Consider the following 18,172-nt stretch of genomic DNA (forward strand, 5'->3'; position numbering starts at 1 on the left):
ATTAACAAACAATCATGTACTAACAAGTAATTAAGGTAGCTGTTATTCACACATGAACTCATGTGACTCGTGTTGTAGTTAAAGTTAATTCATGATTAGTGCATACCTTAACTCATCATTAATTCATAATAAACTAATGTTTGGTCCCACTTTAAATTGTGGCCTTAACTAATAAGTACTTACACAGGAATTAATAGTTTGTTACAATGTACTTATTGTGTAAATACATGTATTTACTGTGTACTTATGCGTGATTAAATACATTTATGTAATTACATCTGTGAATAACTTTTGTAATTACATTTGTAAATACACTGTTGACCATCCCTTACACCTTAACCCACCCTTAAACCTACCCAAGCCACCAAACTTGTCGATAACCCAACCTCTATCCCAACTCAAATGCACCACAAGTGTTCTCAAATACATTATAAACACAGTAAGTACATTGTATTTATTTTTTTAATGTAAGTACATAGTAGTTAAGACCACTTAATATAAAGTGGGACCTAATGTTTAGTTTACATCTTGATACATCATCATTATTCATGTACTGTTATTGTAAAGACGTCCCATGTAGTTGAGAACATGAGTCTGATTCCAGGGACAGACGAGTCTTCGCTGAGGCCAGCTTCCAGCCTCCACCGCAGTGACTGCACAAGACTTTTGGCCAACGGAGAAATGAAAATGAAAATGGTGGTGAAATGAAATAGTTGTGAAATGAAAATGGTCGTGCCCCATGAGTCTGGTTCTCTCAAGGTTTTTTTCTTCACTCTCCTATCAGTTGAAGTTTTTTTTCCCTCTCTGCTGTCGCCACTGGCTTGCATAGTTCAGGATTGGTAGAGCTACGAATCGATGAATTTGCTCTTCAGTGTTTGAACTCTCAGTAATGATTAAATCACACTGAACTGAGCTAAACTGAACTGAACTTAAACACTTAAAACTGAACTACACTGTTCCAGTTACTATGACCATTTATGTGAAGCTGCTTTGACACATTCTACATTGTAAAAGCGCTATACAAATAAAGCTGAATTGAATGTAGTTTTAGCAATAGATACGATTTCGATTGCAACTCTAAAACCCAAATAAAATATCCTAATATTTTGCACAAACTCCAAACAGAACACAGGACAAGTATTTGTTTGTTTCTTTATTTCAAATCAAAATAATAAAACCTGAGGAAATCCAGGCAAACGAAACACCAGGAAACCCCTGAGGGCACACAGTGGTGAATATTTCATGTTCTGATGTGCTTTCTTGTTTTTAAGGCGAAACACCAAACATATGTAAAAAAAAAAAGACATTCATTTGGCACGTATTCAGCCTTTACCGTTCAACAATCTATGTTTGCTGAGATATATTGCTCAGAAATGAGAGATTTGGCCTTTTGGTTTGTTTTTTTCCCCGGCTTACACACAATGCTACATTTTCTTTAAAAAAAAAATAAGAGAAAGAAAGTAGAAAGTACCATATGTACAATAAAGGTTTTTAAACACCGCCACTGATAAAGAATCATGTTTCTTCTTCTGGTAAACGTCTCACAAATACTTTGAAAGAAATTAATAATACAGCGTTCGGCTCATGAAAAGCCCTGTAAATGTGGTGAATCTGTGATGTCCGCTGACTGTGAGAGAAAAACAGCAGCATCTCCACTGATAAAACAGAGAAATCTCCACAGGAGGTACAACAAACACTCAGATGTCCATCTCAAACTGGCTGTCGTCAGCTAAAAAAAGAAAGAAAGAGACTGATTAGGGTTTCAAACAGACTTTACACTACAAACAAATAGCATGATTTGTTTAAGGAGATCTTTTTTTTTTGTTTTTTTTGTTGAAGGTTTAGAAGCTCGAGGTCTTTGTACGCATACTTTAGAGCATTTTACCCTTCAACATCTTATTTAACAAAATAGTTTTGCAGAAAAATTAAATTTGTATTATTAATAAGAAAGTTATTCAAATGTACTATTAATTTGATTATATTTATTAACATTTTATTGTATTTATATTTTTTTGTATTTAACTGCTGCAACGACTTTTCAAAAAATTTATTATTATTATTAATATTATTATGCTTTTTATGAGGGCATTTAACGCAGTTCCCTGAAATTCTCATTTTATTGCATCTACACCTAATATTGCAAAGCGTAATGCAATCATTTAGACAGACCGATAGATAAAACAGTAGAACAATAAAAAGAACGGTAGAACAATACATTGATTGGTAGAACTTTAGATAGAACAGTCGATGAATAGAACTATAGATAGATGGATGATAAAACGATAGATACATGGATAAAATTATGGATGGATGGAACAAAAGATGGATGGATAGATGGATGGATGCATAGCAAAATAGATGATAGAACGGTAGATGGATGAATAGAATGATAGATGAATGGAACAATAGACAGATGGATAGAATAATAGATAAATGGAATGATAGATGAATAGAACAATGGATGGATGGAACGATAGATAAATGGATAGAATGATAGATGAATAGAGAACAGTAGATAATTGGAAAGAACGATAGATTGATGGATGCAACGTCAGATAGATAGATGATAAAACGATAGATTGGTGAATGGATGGATAGAACGGTAGATGGATGAATAGAATGATAGATAGAGGGATGGAACGATAGATAAATGGATAGAATGATAGATGAATAGAACAATAGATGGATGGAACGATAGATTGATGGATGGAACGTCAGATAGATGCATAGAAAAAAGATGATAGAACAATAGATTGGTGGATAGATGGATGGATAGAATGCTAGATAGATGAATAGAACAATAGACAGATGGATAGAACAATAGATAGATGGATCGAACGATAGATGGAATGATAGATAAAACGATGGATGGAATGATAGAGAGATAGAACAGTGGATGGATGGAGCAATAATCCAGCTGTAAGAAATGATAGATAAAATAGATGGATAGAGTGATGGATGAATAGAATAGATGGATGGATAGAGTGATGGATGAATAGAATAGATGGATGGATGGATAGAACGATGGATTGATGGATGGAATGATAGATAAGGTGATATGATAGATGAATAGAATGATGGATGGATGGATGGATGGATGGATAGAATGATATAGAATGATAGATGAATAGAACAATAGACAGATGCATAGAACGATGGATTGAGGAATGGAACAATAGATGGATAGAACAATAGATAGATGATGGGATGATAGATCACTGGAATGACAGCTAAAACGATGGATAGATAGAACAATAGATAGAACGATAGATAGAACGATAGATAGATAGAACGATAGATAGATAGATAGATAGATAGATAGATAGATAGATAGATAGATAGATAGATAGATAGATAGATAGATAGATAGATAGATAGATAGATAGATAGATAGATAGATAGATAGATAGATAGATAGATGACTGGAATGATAGCTAAAACGATGGATAGATAGAACAATGGATAGATAGATGGATGGCTGGCTGGTTGGATGGATGGATGGATGGATGGATAGACAGACGACTGTATAAATGATATGGTCCTCTTAGTTCTTCCTCTTTATTAAAATCGTATTGAATATTATTCTCTAGCATTTTCTTTGGGGTGCAGTAGTTTCTTTTGCACTGTGATCTTAAGATATTGTTAGATTTGGCTTTGTTACTGACTAATCTAATGTCTATATACACAAAAATCATATTGTATAGCATCATATGGAAAGTATTCATTTAAAAGAGAGATCCTTTATCTCTTATATATTACTTAATTTATATTATAGAACAATAATAACCATTTTCTATAGTGTTTAAGCACTGAAACTAACTGATTAACTGTGAAAATAATGTGTTTTAGGAGAAGCCTGGAGAACTTTACGTTTCCTAGAAATGTTATTGCAGACAGAACAGATTGTTTGTTTTTCACTTTCTTTTTTTTTCTGGAGCAGAAAGCGGTTTTACCTGCCAGCTCTTTCTCCTCCTCCAGTTCCTCTTTGAGCTCCTGCAATTTGGACACGGGGTGGAGTGAAGGAATGGTCACTCCTGGAATCTGGGGCAAACAGCAGGGTGGAGTCCGGGCGATCGGAGAGTTCCTGCAGTCCAGGAGGAACTTTCTGTCGTAAATGATCCTGGTTCCTGGAGGAGGGAGAGCACACTTATTGCAGCAGCCAATCACACGATTAGAAAAATGCATATATTTACATTAAACACTGCAGATTTATTTAAGATTTAATGTCGTGTTAGCAATGATAACAGCTATATTCAAGTCAAAACAGCAAGATTACATCATCCAAACAGTCTGATTTCAATTAAATATACTTATTAAATATATTTTTCCTAAAAATAATCACTATAAAAAAGTTTAATGGTATAATACAGGGGTTCTCAACCTTTTGCAAACCTCCCAAACTGGTTCATTGCAGTTGCCCCCCACCCCCCAAACACCACCACCACAGACAGACAGACAGACAGACAGATAGACAGAACAACTAAGTGGAGGATGGACGAATGGATGGATGAACTGAAGGAAGACAGACAGATAGATATGTTTTTAGGCCCACATTATTATTATTATTATTATTATTATTATCATGAGTATTAGTAGGTCTATGATCATTACTGTAGCCTATATTCTGACTAGTTTATTCGTTTTTTATGTATATAAACTAAATACGACCTCACGTTATTATGTTTGCAGCCTCTGCAACTTCTGTCTGTCATAAAAATTTATTCGGATGGTTCGATTTTCTGCATTTTTCGCATTTGTAGCAAATATTTTGTGGGGTGTTTTAGACAATTGAGAGCCACATGACGAATATGAAAAAACGAATACGACAGTTTCGCACTTAGTCAGGGTGCAAGGACCTTAAACCTTTGAGGCTTGCACAGCTTCTCGAGGAGAATTAAGACAAATGAGCGCCGTTTACTAAAGTCTCTGAGCGCAGCAAACACAAATAAACTAAATTGACATACTGCAGTTCAGTTTCAAAATGTGGTGTTTTGTGATTTATAACATTTGAATACCGTTCAGCAACATACATCACACAACCTGACGACCAAGAGGGCTGACAACTGACCATCACTTAATATACCATATATAATATACCACTTTATATAATCCCCTCAAGATTGAAAATGCGACACTGATTTCATATGACAGTTCAACAAACAAGTTAATAATATTAAGTCACTTATATTTTTGATGAAATAACTGTTAAAGTTTATTTTTGTAGCAAAAATAGATCCGATGAATCCAAAAAAAAATAAATAAAAAAAAATCACAAATTTGCTATTTTTTTTTTCTGTTTTTTTTTCTCCTATCCTGTAGCCTTCCTGGTTGAGAACCACTGGTAGAATATATATACAAGGGCTTGTAAATGGGTTGACCTATAGAGTAACTTTCCAGGTATGCGTTTTTACATTTACTTCTGCAGCCCTTCATTGTGTCCCTGCTAAAAAATCCAGCTTAAACCAGCCTAGGCTGGTTGGCTGGTTTTAGCTGGTTGACCAGCCTGGTTTTAGAGGGGTTTTGGCCATTTCCAGGCTGGTTCTCAGCCATTTCCAGCCTGGTCTTAGCTGGTCAGGCTGGAAAATGACCAGCCAAATCCAGCTAAAACCAGCGTGACCAGCCTGGTTTAAGCTGGATATAGCTGGTTTTGGCTGGACTCCCAGCTTGGCTAGGCTGGTCAAGCTGGTTTTAGCTGGTCATCTCCCAGCCTGACCAGCTAAGACCAGGCTGGAAATGGCTGGAAACCAGCCTGGAAGTGGCCAAAACCCCTCTAAAACCAGGCTGGTCGACCAGCTAAAACCAGCCAACCAGCCTAGGCTGGTTTAGGCTGGATTTTTCGGCAGGGGTAAGAGGAAAAAAATGCCAAATATAAAACTAGTGAACCAAGACATTATATTACTATGTAGCCTTTCTTATGTGAGGAAAAACATGCACAAAAACAAGCCAAATGTTTTAGCAAATGTGGCTTGAACTTTGATTTTTTTGTCATTTTAATCAAGTGAACAGCAGTTGTAATCTATTTAACAAAACAAAAGCGAGATAGCAGAACGATAGCCACTTCACATGTCCGTGCTATCAGAATGTAAACAAAGACTGAAGCGTTTGTCATTTTGCATGTAAAAAGGCAGCACTGTCTCCTACAATGAGAAATGGGGTGAACTGGATTGCTGGATCAGCACCTCCCAGTTTAGTTCCAGGAAATCTGAGAGCGTCTGCACGTGAGCCACGACTCCACAACCGCATGTTTGGAGAAGCTGTGAACAGCCACATGGTGCTAAGCTAACTAGCGCAGCTTTGGTTTGTTTATGAATTAAACGCTTAAGGGTAATTCTCCCAAAAAAATTAAATATACTGAATATTTACTCACTCCCCAAACATTTTTGATGTACTTTTTCTATTATTAAATAGATAGTGATATTTAGGGAAATAACCAGTCACAGGCTTAGTAAGACAATCTTTTATTTTTTTCACAAACTCTTTTAAAAATCTGTCACAATATCTTGATTTGTGTTCAACAGGAAAAAAGTTTACAAAAGTTTTGAAGCAGTATGAAGCTTTAAATTCATAGCCTAACCAAAGCATGCTAGTTAGCTAGTGCCATGTGGTTATTCACATGTTTTGTAAGAAGTTGTGGAGTAGAAACAGAAGAAAGAAGATTCAAACAGGTTCAATTTTTTTATTTTTGGGCCCTGGGGACTCCTTGATGTAGCAAGGTTCAAACTCATGTTTGGAGAAGCTGTGAAAAACCACATGGTGCTAGCTAACTAGCACAGCTTCTGTTTGATTATGAATGAAAAGCTTATGGGTAGTTTTCTGAAAAAAAAACTAATCATTTACTCACTATTAGCTACTCCAAATAATTTTTTATTATTTTTCTCCATTAAACACAGATAATGACATGAGGAGAAGAATGGTTTTAGCTGGTTGACCAGCCTGATTTCAGAGGGGTTTTGGCCATTCCAGGCATTTCCAGCCTGGTCTTAGCTGGTCAGGCTGGGAGTTGACCAGCTAAAACCAGCTATGTCCAGCCTAAACCAGGCTTGTCAAGCTGATTTTAGCTGGTTATTTTCCAGCCTGACCATCGAAGACGAGGCTGGAAATTTCTGGAAAACAGCCTGGAAATGGCCAAAACTCCTCTAAAACCAGGTTGGTTAGCCAGCTAAAAAACAACCAACAAGCCTTGGCTGGTTAAGCTGTCTTTTCCCAGAAGGGCAGTAAGCCAGTGACATGCTCAGTAGGACAATCTTTATTATTATTATTATTACTTTTTAAACAAAATCTACCTTTTAAAAAATGTGCTTAAATATTTTTGGATCACAGGGAATCCACAGTGTAATTCTGGAGAAGCAATGATCAACCACATGGTGCTAAGCTAACTAGCGCTGCATTTGGTTTGTTTATGAATTAAACACTAAAGGGTAGTTCTCCCCCCAAAAATAAAGGATATACTGACCATTTACTCACCATCGGCTTCCCCAAAAGCATTTTAGATTTTCTGTTTCTATTAAACACCTATAATGATATTTAGAAGGGGTTGGAAACTGTAAGCTAGTCACATGCTTGGGACGATCTTTTATTTTGTTTCACAAAATCTACTTTAAAATGTGTTTGAAGCTGTAAACAACCACATGGTGCTAAGCTAAATAGTGCTGCTTTAGTTTGTTTATGAATTAAATGCTTTTAAAAGGGGAATGTCTCCCAAAAATGAAAATATTCTTTTTTTCTTAAACACAAATTTATTTAGAACAATATTGCAATTTGCCATTGACATGCACAGTAGGATTTTTATAACAGTCAATGGCTAATCAAAGTTCTTTGTGCCTAACAGGAAAAAGAAACTCGGTACGTGTTTTGCAGTGAGTAAACTTATATTTTAATTTGTGAGAGAACTGTTTAAAAGCTTTCAGTAAATGAACAAACCAAAGCAGTGCTAGTTATCTTAGCACCATGTGGTCCTTCACAACTTCTCCAAACATGAGAGTGTGGAGTAGAAACAGAAGAAAGAAATTCAACAGGTTTGGAGGGCGAGTAAATGATGACAATTTCTATTTTTGGGCCAGAAGGACTTCACCATGTAGCAAAGTTCAAATTCGTGTTTTGAAAAGTTGTAAACAACCACATGGCGCTAGCTTAACTGGTTTGACTATTAGTTAAACACTGTAAAAGGGATAGTTCACCCAAAATATCTTTACACTCACAGACTCACTCGTTTGTTTGGTTTTTTTTTACTGTTGAGCACACATGAAGATATTTTGAAGAATGTTAGCAACTCTTAAATATCTTCTTTTTCATTCAGTGGAAGAAGAAGAAGAAGAAGAAGAAAAAAAAAAGTCAAACAGCTTTGGAACAAATTTACAGACATGTTTATTACATGTTTGGGTGGACAATCCCTTTAAAGCTTTTTTTTATTGTCTGTTGTGCTTAAAGATCTACTGTACCCAACAGTCGTTACTAGTGGCTGAAAAACATGTTATGCAACCTTTAGTGCAATGCGTCCTGGACAAAAGGGGTAGAGACGGTGGGGGGAGGATCAGGGTGTGGACAGAGATGTTGGCTGGGGTTGAACCAACAGTAGGCACACAACGGTGAACTGCTCTGGACAGAGGAATGCAAAGACCAAACCCAGCCAAGTCCTGCTCAAGCACATTTTGTTCGGTGACTGCTCTTCAACGTTATCAAATTTGTATAAGATAAAGTGTTTGCATTAAACTTGGAGCATTCCCCCCCCACACCCACTCACGTTTCACCCCAAAAATCAACAGGAAAAGGGGAAATTACAATTTGTATAAAAATAACTAAACCTAAATATGCTAATTTATCAATCTCAACTAAGAATGCATTTCATAAACAATTTAAAAAATGACTAAACAAAATTGTGTGTAGAAAGAAATTCAGTGGTCCCTCACTATAACACGGTTCGCAGCCTCGCAGTTTCATCAATTTTTTTCCCTGTACACAGGGCCGGATTAACCAATGGGCCTTATGGGCACAGGCCCAGGGGCCCGTGCGCACTAGGGGCCCCTGCGAGGGGGGAGAAAAAAAAGACAATTTCGGAGTGTCTTTTTTGGCTAATTGCAAATAGCGCATCTAGTTGGAATAAGCTATTCAGGGTTTACGCCCATCGATGCCTCATTGATAGAGACAAGATAAGTAAACAGCTTGTTAGTATTACAGCCGCAGTGGCGCACCTTGTAAGGAACGCAGCATCATCTTCTGACGCGATTAATTATGAAGTCGGTTCGAATCCACCATCAGCTGAACTCGTGCTACTTTTTTTTCTCCCCGTTACATATCAGATTGGAAATATATTTATTTTTAACAGGAAGGAAACATTTTTTTAAAAAAATAATGCAAATGTGATATAAAGTCACAAGTGTCTGGTGGGTATTTAATAATGTTTAGCCTTATTATAGGCGCCTCCCACTCTGCAAAAACTATATTGCTCAGACAACTGTATTTCCTCTGAGCAAAAAAATCGCGATCACATATTAATATTATTATTATATTTAAACTGCCTTTTTTTCGTTAACTAAACAGAATGCTGTAATTGGTCAAGCGCGGAAACGTCAGTTTTGTAATAACCCGCACTAAACGGAGCGGAGTTACGTTAGTAAGTTATCTGTCATAGATCAAAAATGAGTGGACAAGTGGATTTAGCAAACGCGAGAGAAAGAGGAGAGGAGGCATCTTTATTGAGGCATTTTCCATACACACCATCTTTAAACAGACCTATGATCAGGAGAATGAGGGTACAGAAGAAGACGTTATGGTAACTAACTAATGAGAAGCTAGCATTAACCAGGCGGAGGAGGCTAACGGCAGCGCAGCGCGGACTGGATTCATCGGGTGAGAGACAGACAGAAAAGGAGAGAGAGAGGGAGAGAGAGAGAGAAAGGCCCTGAAGAGGAGAGAGACGGGAGAGAAGAGGTATAGTGTGTGTGATTTCGGATACTTTTAGGTTTATAATCAAGTCTTCATCACGAGAAGAGTAGAGAAAATACAGGGAGAGGAGGAGAGAGACAGTAAATCAGTGTTTGTATTATGTAAGACTCAGATTCATAGAACTGGATTGGAGAAGCATTGTGAGTTATATGCCATGGCAATAATATGCTTTATAAGTTAGTAAAAGCAATACATTAAAATACCCTTAAAAAAAAAAAAAAATATATATATATATATATATATATATATATATATATATATATATATATATATATATATATATATATATATAGTATATATTAGTATTTTTATTCAATGCTTTGAAAAATAAGTTAAAACTTTGTAGACTATAAATACATATGTACTATATATCATTTATTTAAATATGTGGGCAACAAATTATAGATTAATTTTATTTAAAAATTATTATATTATTCTTATTTTTTAAATTCAACTATAGGGGTGCGGCCAGGTAGGGGGCCTTACAAGACAATGTGCCCAGGGGCCCCTGAGTTCTTAATCCGGGCCTGCCTGTACAGTACAGAATGCGTTCAGCTTGCCAAATTTACATAATTCTTCGATATTATAAGACTTTATCTTTGCAAGTTTTCACCAATTGTGGGTGATTTTTAGAACGCAACTCTCGCCATTAACGATGGATAATTGTATTACTAATAATAAAAAATGTATATAGACGTTTTTAAATGTATGCAACAATAAAAGTTGAAAACACAATTGTGAAGTTATTTTTGGGACCGCCTACTTGTTTTAGTTTTATTACGATAGTGGAATTCGATACCAATCCGTACTGAAATTTTAAAAACGTCCATTTCCCACAGACGTTTGACCGCGTTCTTAAACAGCAATGATTTGCCATTGTGTTTATTGCCAATCATAGTCATTTCTGTTGAGCATGAACACAATGGCTGTTTAAATATTTAGAGGCTGGTATAAACTTCTGCGTCGAGCAATGGCACCAGCCTTGTGCGCAGTCGTGGATTTACCCTTCTGCATGCTGTTTGTGTAACTCTGCAATAACACTTCCAAAACGCTAGCTGGCAGTAGGTGTTTATTTTTCTCTGTGTTAGTTTCTTTGCTGGTGTTTTGTTTTTTCTGAACGCTACCTTAAACGTAGCTAAAGCTTGCTCATTCAGAGGTGGGAAACTGGCGGACGTGCAACAACTTTAATCATGAGGTAAACATTAAACACCTGGAGCTCCTTCATGGGACTTGATGCTTGTAAACCGCTCCAATGAGCTCATGGCTCTTAGCACTGCCCACACTTCGCACAGCTACCAAGCCGAACAATCGCAGAGTTCGCGCCAAGCATCTTTGCGATGTGTAGTTACATTTTTTGAGAGGTACACATCAGCGTCTGCCTCAGCCACGGCAAGGCTATGCGACCGTGGAATGGCTGTGCCGGACCATACATGTGCGCTTATGCAGAAGTATAAATCAGCCTTAAGAAAGCGCTCAAATGTTAGCGAGAAATTTACGTTTTAAAAATTTTTGTACTCATGGGTATCGAATTACAGTTTTGTGACAACTTCAAATTATTTTGTTGAATCCACTAAAATTTGTAAAAAAAAAATAAAATAAAAAATAAACTATTAAGTTAACTTGAGTTTATAAGTTAAAATAAGTTTTTGTTTTGGGATAACCTGAAGGAATTGTGAGGAATCCAGCATTTTTTACAGTGTTTGTAGTGTTGTATACAGTAAAAAATGTTGGGTTCCACTCAATTCTTTAATGTTTTCCCAACACAAACCGATTAAGTTGACTTGACATGTTTAAAAATCGTGAGAATTGTGTTTAAGCTCATTTTAAATAAGTAGTTATAGCAAACAAAATATTTTTTTATAAATGAAGATATAATATATTTAATTATGTGGAAGGACTAGTAGAGTATTGTAAATGTATTTATTTCCTCTTTGTTTTGTGTAGAGAAACCTAATCTGAAGCTCCATCACGGGACTCGACACTTGGGCTTGCAGCTCTCAGCACCGCTCATACTTGTCACCGCTACCAAGCCGACAAATTACAGAGCTTGTGCGAAGCGTCGTTGCAATGTGTAGTTACATTTTCTGAGAGGTGCGCATTTGCATATGCGTCAATCACAGCCATGCAACCACATAAAGGCTGCACCGGACCATGTGCGGGAGCTTGATGTAGAAGTATATATCAGCCTTAAGGACGCGCTCAAATGTTAGCGGGAAATAGACGTTTTTAAATGATCGGTACCGATTGGTATCGAATTCCAGTAACGTGACAACACCAAATTATTTTATGTTGAATCCACTTCAAATTTGTAAAAAAATAAATAAATATAACAAAAAGACGATTAGGTTAACATTAAAAATTGTAAGTTAAATAAGGATTTATCTTGAGATAACCTGAAAGAATTGTGTGGAACCCAGCATTTTTTTACAGCAATTGTAGTGTTGTATACAGTAAAAAATGTTGTCTTCCACTCAATTCCTTAATTTTTTCTCAACACAAACCGATTAAGTTGACTAACATGTTTAAAAATCGTGAGAATTGTGTTAAAGCTCATTTTAAATAAGTTTGAAGAACGGCAAAGCAAAATATTTTTTGAGTGAATACTTATATAAATGTTCATATAATATATTCCATTATGTAGAAGGAATAACAGAGTGTCCTAACTTTTGTTTTGTGGAGAGAAACATAATCTGGGCACATATTTGGCAGAGATACGCAGTCTATAAACAGACACACACGCATGCTTTCACAGTCTCCACACGTTTACGGTCTATACACACCCAAACACATATATATAGACGTATATTTGCATGCCTCGGATCAGTTATTCAGCTTTCTATCCTGCTGGAGCCATTCATGACGATATAGTGGCCCCAATGAACCTCTATTCCAGAGCACATGGAGTCCTGTTATTCCTGAAATCCACCACAGCAGCTGTGAAGGAGGAGGAGGCGGCCTGTTTCTAAGAATTGCCTCCTCCTCTCCATGTGCTAGTTACAGACACATGCCAAACTAGGGGACAAAGGAGACACGGCCCGTACAGCAATGGGGTCAATCATTTGTTTTTCGCTCGATTAGATAAACTGAATGATTGAAATGTATCAATTTAGCGCCATGCGAGATGCAAATCAGATAAACAGACACTTTGTTACATAAGAAGCATGGCAGTTGGGCTATCTTACTGCAGGCATGCAATGATTAACTTGTTGTGCACAACAAAAAGGAATGTGGAGGAGTGAAAAACATGTATTAGCAACATTTGTTTGGAGTTTTGCTTGGTCGGGTCACAGCTTGGTTTACTGCCCAGTACATACAGTTGAAGTCAGAATTATTAGCCCCCCTTTGAATATTTTTTTCTTTTTTAAATATTTCCCAAATTATGTTTAACAGAGCAAGGAAATTTTCACAGCATGTCTGATAATATTTTTTTTTCTGGAGAAAGTCTTATTTGTTTTATTTCGGCTAGAATAAAAGCAGTTTTTTATTTTTTTTAATAACCATTTTAAGGACAAATTTTTAGCCGCTTTAAGCAATTTTTTTCGACAGTCTACAGAACAAACCATCATTATGCAATACTTGCCTAATTACCCTAACCTGCCTAGTTAGCCTAAATAACCTAGTTAAGCCCCTAAATGTCACTTTAAGCTGTATAGAAGTGTCTTGAAAAAATATCTAGTCAAATATTATTTACTGCCATCATGGCAAAGATAAAATAAATCAGTGATTAGAGAGGAGTTATTAAAACTATTATGTTTAGAATCGGGTTGAAAAAATCTTCTCTCCGTGAAACAGAAATCGGGGAAAAAATAAACAGGGGGTCTAATAATTTAGTGGGGCTAGTAATTCTGACTTCAACAGTACACATGTTCTGAATTAATTTATTGCATATTATACGATATTGAAGTGTTAACCGTGTTTTCAATTTTGGATATGATTGCCAAGTGTTTAATTATTGGAAATTAATTCAAATTACCAGGATGTTTTGGTTTCTTAAAATGCGTGTAAAACAGGGCATGATGTACTGTGGAAATTTTATGACATGGGTTTCTGCAGGTTTCATCAAGTCAAATTTAAGACATTAAGACCTTTATGAATAAGATTTTAGACTTATACTTATGTTGGACCAATGGAATTGGGTAAAAACAAATGAAGTGATGTCAAAACATAAAACCTCTAGCTGTATACACTTTTCTTCAATTCTTTTCTAGATTCTTTCTTTCTTTTGTTGAAAATTTATATATTTATAATTTATAAAAAATTTATAATTTATATATTTATAAGCACGTGTTGACCACGCAATAATAACAGTAACCAAACTCAGTGAAAGACTGAGGTAATTTTTTTTTTTTTAGCAATTTCTCCTTCCCCAAAGAATATGCCATAGTTTTTGGTGCAATCCCTGGCTGTATTATACCTTTAGTCAAATCTGGCCCCAAAGGTGCTTTAGATTTTTGACAACACAAACCTTTTTGTTGACCAAACTCTTCTCAGTTTTATGTCAAACAAATATATTCGCTTGGTTATTAATAGTTCTCGGATCTCTTTACCTGCTTGCATAGGTTTTTGGAATAATATATTTAGTGACCTGGATTGGGATCAGTTTTGGCTTCTTCCGAAAAAATCTTTCACAATTGCGACCCAATAAATACCAAACTAGCTAAGTTTAATAACAATATTTCCCCTAAATGCTCATTCTGTACTCGATATGATGAAACACTAAATCATTAGTTAGGGAGTGCACTTACTGTAAAGTATTTTTGGGTTGACTTTTTCAATGCTTATTTCCAAACTTTTATATCTCCCCAAATATTTTATTATTTGGTTACTCTCTGAATGTAGATCCTTCTCATTGTAAATTTATTATTAATTTATTGCTTTTTTGGGGGCTAAATTTTACATCCATAAATGTAAATTTTCAAAGAAACACCCTTACTTTTTATTTTCAGAAAAGACTTTGATTTGTATGTGAACTTTAAAAAAAAAAAACTAACAATTATATTGCATGTAAAACTGTCTCGATGTAAATCGTTCTTGTTCAATTTGCTGGAATTTTATGTATGTTACCCTTTTTGTCTATTTGTTCATAAAGCACAACATTGCTCAGTCATTTAAATAGAGCTAGTGTTGTTTTAAGATCATTTTACATGCCATTTCAAACAAGTATTCGACGTGGCGTGGTGTCGTCATGTTGTCTTTCAGTTCAAAAATGAACGAATGTGTGAATATAAAACCAACTTTCCTTTAGTCAGTAGTGAGACTTGAGGTAAAACTGGTTTTATATGTGCACATTCGTCAAGTTTAACGGTCTGTATATTGTTTACTACACTAATTTGAATACTCGGTGTGAAAATAGCATGTAAATACCACTTCAGAACAGCATTGGCACTATTTAATTGACTTTAAACGATGTTGTACTTTGATAGTCATTGGCTGATAATATGCTTTACCTATTTAGAATTTTTAAGTAATACTTTGCTGAAATTATATTAAGGAGAAAGTCCGAATGTGTGAATGTAAAGCAACTTTCCCTCAGTCATAGTGAGAGTGGGTCTTACCGCCAGGTGTGGTGGAGAAGAGTGTCCCCCCGGGGGTCTGACTGTAGCAGTCCGGCAGCTGAGACCAGTCTTTGAGGTGCAGGACCCGCGTGGGGATGGGACAGCTCTTGCTCTGCTGCGTGTTTGTGGACATCGTGCGTCAAAATGCGCTTTAAACTCTTCTTAGGCACGGATGTTGTTTTATTATAAGCGCTCTGCAACACGCGTCTAGTTATATGGTGTGCTACTTCAGGTCAAAATAAGCTCAACAAAGTTTTAAAAACATAAGAAAAAAAAGTCAGGGGTATTTTTAGCGTGCTGCTCTCGTGATGTCCGTCTGTCTCTCCCTCTCTCTCTCTCTGTATGTATGTGTGAGTGTCTGTCCGCCTGTGCTGAGCGCTATTTAACAACAGCGCAGACTACGTGACTCGCATCATGTGATATACGAGACTTGGGCAACAACAAAAACAGGCGGTGAAACACGCGGGGTTGCCAGATCTTGAGTTTTCTTTTTTTTTAACGAATGTTCTGCCAAGTATTCTATTGAAATGACTTTCCAGGAATATATGGGATTGGGAAGCCCACCCTTCTGAAAATTAAACATAGTTTTTTTGCAAATAAAACCAAAACACATGGTAATTGAAACCATGCAGTCACTAATTTGTTAGTTTCACCAACCATAACGTAATCAGGGTGGCTTAGTGGTTAGCACGATTGTCTCATAGCAAGAAATTCCCTGGTTCGATCCTGACTGGGTCAGTTTGCGTTTCCGTGTGGATATTGCATGTTCTCTGTGTTTCCCAGTACTGGGTTGCACTGAAGGGGCATCCGCTGTGTAAAACATATACTGCAAAAGTTGGCGGTTCATTCCACTGTGGCAACCCCTAATGCATAAAGGGATTAAGCCAAAGGAAAATTATTAAATAACATAATCAATGACAATGCACCAAAACATGCTGCATTTGTGCCACATAGAAATGCTTATTATCATATTTAAAGTCATAATAATAAATAAATATGAGCTATCAAGAGAAATTTATGAGTTTTAATAAAGGCTGTGATTTTTCCCCTCATATTTTAACCTAACAATCTTTTTTCAATTATTTTCCTTCTTTATTAATCTGGGGTCACCACAGCGGAATGAACCATGAACTTATCCAGCATATGTATGCATGTAGCGGATGCCCTTCCAGCTGCAACCCAGTATACTGGGAAACATCCATACACACTCATTCACACACTACAGGCAATTTAGTTTACCAATATAGTGCATGTCTTTGGACTGTGGGGGAAACAGAAGCACCCGGAGGAAACAAGGGGAGAACATACAAACTTGCACACAGAAATGCCAACTGACCCGAGAGGGGTCTGAATGCAGACCTGGTGCAGTGCAATGCTTTTTAATGCGCTCAGCTAACCCCACCCCTAACCCTCCTCATCACAGTGACGTCACTCGCTCCATTTGAGTGCATTGTGTCTGACAGTGCATCGCTGAGTAATGCAATCTCAGCTTGCATCATAAAGGCTGCATACAGATGCTATTGACACACCCAGCCAGGACTCGATCCAGCAACCTTCTTGCTGTGAGGTGGCAGTGCTAACCACTGAGCCACCGTGTCGCCACAATCTCATTCATTCATTCATTTTCTTTTCGGCTTAGTCCCTTCATTAATCTGGGGTTGCCACAGCGGAATGAACCGCCAACTTATCCAGCACTTTTTTAATCAGCAGATGCCCTTTCAGCTGCAACCCATCTCTAGGAAACATCCACACACACTCATTCACTACGGACAATTTAGCCTACCCAATTCACCTGTACCGCATGTATTTGGACTGTGGGGGAAACCGGAGCACCCGGAGGAAACCCACGCGAACACAGGGAGAACATGCAAACTCCACACAGAAACGCCAACTGACCCAGCCAAGGCTCGAACCAGCAACCTTCTTGCTGTGAGGCGACAGCACTACATCCTACGCCACTGCATCGGCACAGACTTTTTTTCTATTTTCTATTTTTTTTAGCATTTATTAATTTTTAGTGATCAAAGTTGACCCTTTTAGTGATTTTTATGTACTTTAATGCATTTTGTCGCAGTAGATATTTGTTTTCTTAGTTATCAAAGATGACCTTTAGTCATTTTTATGAATATTAAAACATTTTGTAGCAGTAGAAATCAAAAAGCTGTGATTCTGTAACTATTTTTCTCGTAATTTTAATTTGATAATCGTTTAATATTTTAAACGTACTTTAAATGACCTATTTTTAGCATTTTTTATTATTAGTGAGCAAAGTCGACTATTTTTTTGTCAATTTAAAGCATTTTGTTGGAGAAATTAAACATATTTATATCACTGGGTGACACAATGGCTCAGTGGATAGCACCTCACAGCAAGAAGGTCACTGGTTTGAGTCCTGACTGGGTCAGTTGTCGTTTCTGTGTGGAGTTTGCATGTTCTCCCAGTGGTGTGGAGTTTCCTTCGGGTGCTCCGGTTTCCCTCACAGTCCAAAGTCATGCGCTATAGGTAAATTGGATGAACTAAATTGGCCGTAGTGTATGTATGTGCATGTGAGAGTGTATTGGGTGTTTCCTAGGACTGGGTTGCAGCTGGAAGGGCATCCGCTGTGTAAAACATGCTGGAATAGTTGGTTGTTCATTCCGCTGTGGCAACCCCTGATGAATAAAGGGACCGAGCTG

At 36.8% G+C, this 18,172-nt stretch overlaps 1 protein-coding gene and 1 long non-coding RNA gene across 2 annotated transcripts; one reads left to right on the plus strand and one right to left on the minus strand.

Annotated features, from left to right (window-relative positions):
* Window positions 1-1,138: 1,138 nt before the first annotated feature.
* On the minus strand, window positions 1,139-15,853 carry eif4ebp3l (eukaryotic translation initiation factor 4E binding protein 3, like). The gene is given in 3 exon segments (NM_199683.1): window positions 1,139-1,729; window positions 3,954-4,127; window positions 15,498-15,853. Coding segments are annotated over 3 exon segments (339 nt in total). The 5' UTR covers window positions 15,631-15,853; the 3' UTR covers window positions 1,139-1,697.
* On the plus strand, window positions 3,152-6,816 carry LOC141377678 (uncharacterized). Its single transcript, XR_015507206.1, has 3 exons — window positions 3,152-3,538; window positions 4,448-5,434; window positions 5,844-6,816. It is a non-coding gene; the product is annotated as an uncharacterized LOC141377678 (long non-coding RNA).
* Window positions 15,854-18,172: the final 2,319 nt, after the last annotated feature.

Source organism: Danio rerio, chromosome 14 (assembly GCF_052040795.2).
Source record: "Danio rerio strain M-AB ecotype USA chromosome 14, GRCz13ab, whole genome shotgun sequence".
In the NCBI taxonomy this organism is placed as follows: Eukaryota; Metazoa; Chordata; class Actinopteri; order Cypriniformes; family Danionidae; genus Danio; species Danio rerio.